The sequence below is a fragment of the Cariama cristata genome, unplaced genomic scaffold (assembly GCF_000690535.1).
Source record: "Cariama cristata isolate BGI_N322 unplaced genomic scaffold, ASM69053v1 scaffold1912, whole genome shotgun sequence".
NCBI classification, from domain to species: Eukaryota; Metazoa; Chordata; class Aves; order Cariamiformes; family Cariamidae; genus Cariama; species Cariama cristata.
In genome coordinates this window covers 1-8970 of record NW_009604215.1, presented here as the reverse complement: position 1 = coordinate 8970, position 8970 = coordinate 1, and the positions used below count along the sequence as shown (strand labels likewise).

The window sequence follows — 8970 nt, the reverse complement described above, 5'->3', positions numbered from 1 at the left end:
TTGGTAGAATATCTAGAAACTTGCAAAACACTCCAAAATCACCCAGTTTGCTTTTCTGAGGTGCCCCTTGGTTCCCATCCCGTTCTCCAGGATGGTGCAGGGAGGTGCCCATGGCAGGGGACCACCATGGACGAGGCTCTTGCAGAAGCCCATCGGAGCAGAAAGTCGTGTCAAAGATGCCTTGGGCTCTTCTGGCTTTGGGTGCAGACCGGTGTGGGACACGATCGCTGCCTCTGCAGGGATGCTGGTGGGCACGGTGGGGGCTGGCTCTGCCTCCTGCTCTCAGGCTCACTGCCAGCATCCTCTGGGTATCGGTGAGGGCTTGGAAACAGGGCTCTTACCTGTCAGTTGAGCTGAAACTCAAATGTCTGGCTGGCTATGAATTCATCTGCATCGGCTACATATGCATCTTGGTCTTGACTCTAAAAGAAAAGCTGATGAAAGAGGCAGGAACACAGTCTCAGTAGGGAAGAGGCTTTTAGAGGGGAAAAATTGTTTGAAAAATAGCAAGGAGAGAGGAGGGGAAAGAAGTCTGCTGGGAAAGGAGCGTAACTGCCTTACTTCCTTGGAGGTCTGGGAAATACATTATGCAGAGCTCCAAACAATGTTTGCCAGCAGCAAGTCTGCTTAGATGTGTCCATGGGGGTTTCCTTGTGTTTTTTTCTATTCTTTTTTTTTTTTTTTTTTTTTTTTTAATAGCCAAGCTCTTTCTTTCCTGGGGCCCAGGGTGATCTGTGACTCCTGAGTTTGTGTTAGGAGCTCGTTTGTCCGCATGCTAACGATGTGCTCAGGGCTATGCGTGCCGTTAGCACCCAGGGAGAATGTCCAGCCCTGGCGTGGTCCAGCCCAATTCCTGGGAGAGGAGTGGGTCTGCCCAGGGACGGGCTCGGCTGGGTCACCAGTGCTGGCTTGGAGCAGCCTCGAGCTGCTGTTTTCGGATCAGCCAGAGCTGAGGGGGTCTCTGCAGGGCTGGATGTCCCCCCCTTGGTGCTGGAGCTGGGTGGCCTTGTGGGATGGAGACACTGCCTGGAGCAGGATCAGCCCCTTCCCCTTTGCACTTGTGTGACTCTTGCTGGGTTTGCAGGAGCTGTGCTGGGCCTGTGGGGGTTTCTGACCCTTTGTAGAGCCCGAGAAGACCGTGGTGAGGTTTGGCTCGAGTGTGTTGGCAGTAGGTGCTCTCTTGGCCATGTTCTCCCTGAGTGCTCCGCTCTGCTCCGTGGTCCCCCACGCAGGGCTCCTTCTGGGTGCCTGTTTGCACCTGGGCATTTTAAGTCACCATCCCATTGATTTGGGTTTCTTCCCTGTTGCCACGGGCCTCTGGTTTGCAGCGCAGAGCTGGTCTGCCCTTGGGGAGGTCTCATTCTTGGCCCCAGCTCTACTGCTGGAGCCTGCAGCTCCTTCCAAAGGTGACTTCACCTCTCTCTGCCCCAGTTTCACCAAAGATGAGTTGGGTCCTGTCCTGCTGGTACTTGCCACTGCCGGAGGTCATGAGGATGTACGAGTGGCAGAGGTGTCCCTTTGCTTCTGGGGCTCTGGTGTTGACCTTCCTGCCCCTTCCCTGTGTGCTTTCATCGAGGGCTCATTTCAAACAGGGTCCTTAATGCATGAGCACCCCGAAGGTGTTCCTGTACCCTGGCTTCTCCTGGCACCTCCAGGTTTCCTTTTTCAAAGCAACATCTGCTCAACTGTCCTGCATGGCCATGTGTCCCCATCCCCTCCAGAGCCACCAAAGGGGACCTGCAGCAAGTGAAGATGTCCCAAGGAGGGCTTTCCTCTAGCTGGCTTGGGAACCCCCAGCAGGAAAAACACCTTTGGGGAGGGCTGAGGAGCAAGGGGGGATCATGGCCAGGTGCCCTCATGGCTGTCTGTGGCTGGACTGCAGCCCTTGGGCACGGAGCAGCGTGGCACCGGAGGTCCTGTCCGTGCTGTCGGCGGGAGCCTTTAGCAAGGAGGGATTTCCTGAGGGACCGATCATTGGGGTTATGCAATCTCTGCAGCTTTCCTCTGCTGAGACTTTCGTTGTAGAGATTTTCTGACATTTTTGCCCTCTGGAACAAGCAGCATCTCTTCTGTGCTGTGTGAGCCCCTGGAGAATTACCAGAACCTTTTTTAATCCCAACCGATGGATGCGAGATGCGGTCCTGGCTTGTGCACGGCAGCGGGCGGATGCTCAGCGCCGGAGGGGATGTGAGCAGGAATAGTAACCTGCGGCCATTTCCACGTCGTGCTGTCCCTGGCTGGTGGGTGGCAGTGGGTGACAGCTTGGATAGGGCTGGAGGAGATTTCACACTGTGGTCTCTCTCCAGCTTGATTTGTACACTGTGGGCGGGCTGGCCCTGCAGCCGGCATCGCCCATGCTCTCGTCCTGGCTTCGCCAAGGACACGTGTAGCTTTGGGCAAGTTCCTGCAGTCCTCTGTGGCCGAGCATCTGTGCGGAGATAAAAGCCCTCTCCCACTTCATGGGGCTTTGCAAGGCTTTGCAGGCGATATCGGGGTACTTTGAAAGGGAAGTGTTCTCAGTGTTTGTCTGCAAACCGCCTCTGAGATAGACGGGTGCTGTCGTGCTTTTAAGAAAATGTCTTTATTTGTCCTACCTGAACGGAAGCGATTTCCCCTCTGTGTCTAGTCTCTGCCAGGGAATTGCAGCAGCCCCCCACCTCACTAGCAGTGTGCAAATCCCCTTTTTTCTGCTGTGTTCTTCAGGCTCCGACCGCTCGACATCGAGTTCATGAAACGCCTGAGCAAAGTAGTCAACATCGTCCCTGTGATTGCAAAAGCCGACACGTTAACGCTGGAGGAGAGAGACTACTTCAAACAAAGGGTAAGGGACTGGCGGCTCTTATCAAGGCTCCCATCTCTTGTCCCCCATCCCCTCCTGGCCCTTTCCCCCTCCCCGGCTCCCCGTGCCTTTCCCCGGCAGGGCTGGGAAGGCAAGCGCCTGGCCAGGAGCCCAGCGCATTCCTCCAGCTGCAGCTCTGAGCGATCCCACGTGGCCGGAGGAAAGGCCTGTGCTCCAAACCATTCCTTGTGTTTCTCTTGGATCTTTGTCAGTGCAGGGTAAGTTTTAAGCTGTAGGTTTCGGGGCCTGTTTCTCCTGCCTCCTTTGTTATTGTTGTTGTTATTTTCAGGCTGGTTTCTGTTATTTTGGGAGGTAGGTGGTGCTGCACGTAGAGGCTGGAAAACCCTTCCTGTGCAGCATCATGTGCTGATACAGGAACCAGGCAAGAAAAAAAAAATGTGGGTTTGCTGAGCTCAGCTGGGCAAGATTTATGGGGGAAGCAAGGCATGAAATTCCCTTGATTGCCTTGGTCAGGAGCTGGCGGTGGGGAGCTGAGGAGGGGCTGTCGGAATCCACAGCAAGGCAGGGGATTTCCTCCGTGTATGTCTGGTGCTGCCGAGCGGTGGAGATGCCCCGCTTTGGGGTTTGGTCAGGGGTTGTAAATCCATTTGTGTAGCTGATGGATGTGGGTGCAGGCGTGATGGCCTCAGCATTCCCTGCAGAAGTAAGCAAGCCACCAAGGGTTGTTGGTCCATGAGCCTGAATTGCAGGGAAGAGAAGTGCAGGGAAAGGGGATCTTGCCAAAAGGGCAGTTTTAGGGGCCACATCCACTGGTTATGGAGAGGATGGCACATTAGCCAGGGGTTGTTCAGTGCCTCCATGCAGAAGAGGATGAGCCATCCCTTCGCACACCAGTGTCTTCCCAGTTCTTGATGAGCAGAATCATGCACTGAAATATCCAGTCTGGTTTGAGGGGCTGAATCCAAACTCTGCAGGCAGTTCCCTTAGCAGTGAGCTAGAGGGTGACTGGAAATGGAGCTGAGAGGTAATCCAGGCTGGGCTCGCTTGGTGTGTCAGCCTGTTCACACGGAGATCTGCGAGGAGCTGGTGTGGGAAGATGGGGGATGAGTCTGCGGTCCCACCTCCGCTCGCTGCAGTGGCTTTTGCAGGCTGCTGGCTCCGTTCAGAGGTTATGAGCGCACGTATCCGTGTGTCTGCGGGTGGCTGGCTGGCTCTGGGACTACAAAGTCAGTCTGGGACCTCAAATGTCACCTGGGCACTCTTGGCTGCTGCTACCATCCTTCTGTAATGAAAGACTGTGGGGAGATCACCTGGCTCACCCACTGTGGACCACCTCGGCGCAGGATGAGTTCACCCTATCTCTGATTCCATTCCTGATCGTAACCAGACCCCCAAAGTCCTTCCAGATGGAAAGAGAGCACATAGCCACATGGCCTGTTCGCAGTGCCCTTTGTGCGAGGGGCTCGCCCTCCTTACGCTTGTGGCTCCAAGTCCGCTGGTGCCAACGAGAGGGCAGGTAGTCAGTCCAGGTGGGCACAGGCTGGGACCTTTTCCCTTTTCTCCAGCATGCCTCTGTGCGTGCTTCCAAAAAGGAGAGCCCCTTCTGCATCTGGAGGTGTAGCTGGTTCGGAGAGTCGATCAGTTTTTGGGTTTGGATCGGGGTAGGCGGGTGATGGTAGAGCACCAGCCCGGCTGCAGGCTGTCAAGGTTGATGCCAGCCCTGCGCTCAGTTGGTGGAATGGGCTCTGCTGCCCTGTGGAGTTGGCTTTGTTGGGTTGTGTTCCCCTGAAAATAGTGTGTGGGTTGGCTGGGGGGTGGGAGGCCAGCTGGGGGGCTTCTCTGGGCTGGATGTGCTTCCTTTGCCAGCCTGCAATGTAGGGCTGACACGGAGGGGTTTAATGCCGTAGGAAGCGATGGGAGCGGGCGCGCAGGCTGGGTTTGGGTTTGCAGCTCTGTTGGAGAAGACCGATCCTCCAAGCTCCCCGGGAGCTGAGCCTCCCCCCAGGAATCAGATTTTGGCATCTCTTCCCCTTGCACAGAGGCAATATCCTTCGAGGCCGGTCTTCCAAGCTGTCTGTGTCCCTATCCCCTCGGATCAGGTGCTCCCGTGACTCCTTTTCCAAGGAGCAGAAGCAGATACCAGAAGGGAACTCCTTGACTCTGGATTACGTGCCTGGCAGCTACATTCCCCATTGCTTGGTGCAGCTTGTATTGTCTTACTGTCTTTTTCAATCCCAAAGCAACGCCCAGCTCATATATCTTCATCTGACTCTCAGCCTGAACCGTGTCTTGGCACCAGGTTCTCGCAGAGGTTCCAGGGCAAGCTCTTGGTAGGTGTGTAGCAGTTAAACACAGGTCTCTCTCCCCAAGGTGTGCAGTGTTTAGGATGGAGAGGAAAGATGTTGCTGCTGGGCATTGCTCAGGAGAGCCTCTTGGGTCGGCTGGAAGCAGCCGCCGGGGTGGGAGTGCAGCTCCTCTGCCTCCTGTCTCCTTCACATGTTCCTCCGCTCTTCTCTCCTAGATAATGGCTGATCTTCTCGCCAACGGGATCGACGTGTATCCTCAGAAGGAGTTTGATGAAGACTCTGAAGACCGGCTAGTGAATGAGAAATTCAGGGTTAGTGCATGGGGCTGTGGGTTGGATGTGTTTGGGTGGGCCCTGCAGCTCCGGGAGTTGATGTCTCATGCAAGGGGCCTCTCTTTTCTTTCCAAAGCTGCGGTGCCCCTGTCCACAGGGTCTGCCCAGGATCCTGCCAGAGCTCAGAGCAGGGACAGAAGGAGGGTGAGGAAGGCATCTGGGGAAGGCGTCCTGTCCCATCCGTTGTTGATCCTTCCCTCAGCTCCGTTCCTCAAAGGTGCCCTCCCAGCACCAGGAGGGAATTTGTCCCTAGGCTGCCCGGCTTTTGTGGCTGTCAATTCCTTTCTACAGGAATTAGCTGACAATTTTTTGGCTCAGTAAAGTGGGCTGGACAAATTCAAGGAAGAAAAATGTCTTCTAGGGACTCTTTAAGTACAAAGACACCACCTTGGTTCAGGAAATGACTGGGCCACAGGTTGCCAGATGCTGGGGGCAATTCCCAGGTAGGCATCACAGTACCTTTGCCCTGGCTGTATGCTGGTGCCTGCCAATGAAGTGCTGGGCTAGACTGGTTTTAGACTGGTTTTAGACCGGTTTTGGACTGGGCATGTGTGTGAGAGATGCTGCTGCCCGGGTCCTGGGCTGCCTGCGGTCCCTGGCAGGCAGCACTGCTCAGGAGCATCAGGGGCAGAGCAGCTCATCCCATGAAACTCTCCTGAAAACAGCTTGACATAGGACTTGGCTCACCAGCCAAGGTCACCTTTCCTGACCAGTTTTTAGGAGGAAAAAGTAACCTTGTTTTTCTCTTTCCTCAGGAAATGATCCCTTTTGCAGTGGTGGGCAGTGACCAGGAATACCAGGTTAATGGAAGAAGAATCCTTGGAAGGAAGACCAAGTGGGGCACCATTGAAGGTACCTTGTCCTTGTTTCCCTACCTCCTGAGCCCATCTCCCTGCCCTGACAGAAGGTGATGAGGGCCAAAACCAGCAGTAGACATTGAGGTGTATATAGTGCTTTCTTGCCCCTCCAGAGAAGATCACTTCCCCGGTGTCTGAGGACTGGAAACACCTTGGCCAATGCTCCTGGGCCTTCATGTGGCTTGGGGGGCTGCCGAGTGCTGGAGGGGGACACATTTGGGTGTCTTGTGCCTGGCTTCTGCTTGTTATGCAGTTAAATGCCTGATGGCTGGATTTGAGGGCACACGAGTGACACTTCTGTGCCTCACGCCCAGATTAGAGCTTTCTCCTGGCATCTGTACTCTCCACCATGCATTTAGTTGGTGCCCTTGTGGGATCGCTTCCATTTTCATCCCATCGGCACCTTCCTGTATTCTCCTCTATTTTAAATCATGGTTTAAAGGCTAGGTGAAAGGTCTTGGCTCGAGCACATCTACATATTTCTGTGTCCCTGGTTTCTGGCAGCCAACTGGCACATCTCTAGTGCCACCCATCTGGTCTTCCTCCCCTTCGTTTCATAGGTTTCTCTCATTTATGAGTCTTTTTAGTAGGAATCCTGTGTTGAGGGATGGCTTAACAAAGGTAGCAGGACCGTCAGTGTTTTTTAAAGCTCTGCTGCCCTCTTGTGCTGTGTCCCTGGGAGCTCTGAGTGTGATGGGATTCCTTAAACCACTCGCCTTCTGCCTGTGGCATCTGCCTTCGGTACGGGGAGACGCCAGGACCCAGCCATGGCCACAGGCAGCCTTTGCAGAACAGTGTTATTTGTTGTCTTGCCATTCCTGCATGATATACAAGCCTCTTTGGGTTAAAAAAAAAAAAAAAAAAAATCAAAAAAGGGAGTTGATCCTCTAAATTCAAATGCCTGGCAAACTGCGAGCTGTCAGACTAATTGTAGTGGAGCAACACCCCTTCATTTTTCCCTTTTGCAAACACTGTTCCTTGCTCCAAGCCGTGTTCAGAGAGCAGGAGCCTTTGTCAGCAGGAGATGAATCGCGTTCGTCCGCAGCACTGGCAGCCTGGGCAGCAGTCACCAACATGCCTGGGATGCTGCGGGATGCTCCTGTCAAAGCTCCAGATGAAACACATCTGTGGAGATGTGCCTGGTGCTCGCTGCAGAGCTCACCCTGTCCCTTTCCCTGCCTTGTTTGGGGTCTGCTTATGTTTGCGTTCGTTCAGAGGGGGGGTTACACTGGGGGATGCTACTGGGAGCTCCCTTGTTTGGTGGGACATGGTTGGAAGGGACTGGGAATGCTCAGTCAGACCTCACCAATGGGCCATGCTGAGCTGGGGCAGGTACCTGGGTACCAGCCTTACAGCAGCAAAGAGGGCTCTTGAGTCCTGCACCCTATAGCCCCTGGGGGTAGCTCCCCATCTCAGCCCTCCACATGCTAGTGAAGCCCCATAGGGTCCTTCTTACCCCGAGTGGTTGCCATACTCATGCCATGGGTGCATGTTGATGGGTTTCTCTCTCTTCCTACCAGTGGAGAACACGACACACTGTGAGTTCGCCTACCTGCGGGACCTCCTGATCAGGTCGGTAGGACTGTGCCCTGTCCCTGTAGCCTTTGGTCACCAGGTGGCATCCAGAGAAAGGGGACAGCCCAGCAAAGCTTGAAGCAGCTGCTGCTTTGCTCTGCTCCTCCATCCATCCCTCCATCCTTCCACCCATCCTTCCCTTCATCCCTCCCTCCATCCATTCCCAGCCTGCTGCAGCCCGTCTGCGAGGGATGGCCCCCCTCAATGGGCCACGACTGCCAAGGGGCTTTTCTCAGCTGTGGTGCTGAGTTAAGGGAGGAGAGGAGCAGTGGATGGGTCGGGACAGGCTCCCAAGATTGTGGCTCCAGCTTCCCCGCAAGCAGCTGGGAAGCCTTTTGGCCTTGGTGGTCTCTTACCAGCCCTGGTTGCTACCCCCAGTCCAAAGACATCACGCTCCTGCGACCCAGGATCGTGCCATTCGGGGGTCTGGGTGATCACCGGTCTCTCTGAGCCCCCTTGGCTTGCTGGAGGAGGCATTGGGCTCCTCTTAAATTTAGCTGCGAGATAAACTCTGCACACGTGAGCTGTTGCTGGCAGATGATTGTATGGGGCTACAACACCTCATCCCAAGGCCTTGCAGGACCAGGGTCTTCCCCAGTGGGTGTTGTGCAGCCGGGGCTCCCGTGCACCCAAGGACAGGCTGTTGGTACCAGTGAAGGCTTCTGGGCTGGGCTGCCCATAATTGCCTTTGCATCCTTCCTCCTGTGCCCTAAAGATAGCATTAACCAGTAAAGCAGGAGGGGAAATTTGGGCTGGAAGGGGGTGTTTGAAAGCAGAAGTTGGGAGGTGCAAGGGTTGGGGTGGCAGAGGCTGGGGTGGCCAAACCTGTGCCCAGCAAGGTGCGATTGCCACCGTCTCCCTTTCCCGCAGGACGCACATGCAGAACATCAAGGATATTACCAGCAACATCCACTTCGAAGCCTACAGGGTCAAGAGGCTGAACGAGGGCCAGAGCTTGCTCTCCAACGGCGTGACCGACAAAGAGCTGGTGGCTAACGAAATGTAACCGTCTCGCTCCGTAGCCAGGACCTTGCTCGCTCACGCTCGCTATTTCTCCCCTCTTCCCCCTTTATTTTTATATAAATCCTCTGCCACTGTCC

At 55.0% G+C, this 8970-nt stretch overlaps 1 protein-coding gene across 1 annotated transcript in view; it reads left to right on the top strand.

The window, feature by feature from the left end:
- LOC104157932 (septin-9) overlaps positions 1-8970 on the top strand; it is an 18579-nt gene extending 9609 nt beyond the window's left edge. Inside the window, exons 5-9 of the mRNA XM_009695480.1 lie at positions 2704-2821; positions 5322-5417; positions 6194-6290; positions 7816-7867; positions 8741-8970. Of these exons, the coding sequence (XP_009693782.1) occupies positions 2704-2821; positions 5322-5417; positions 6194-6290; positions 7816-7867; positions 8741-8876 (499 nt within the window). The 3' untranslated portion in view covers positions 8877-8970. The remainder of the gene's footprint in view (positions 1-2703; positions 2822-5321; positions 5418-6193; positions 6291-7815; positions 7868-8740) is intronic.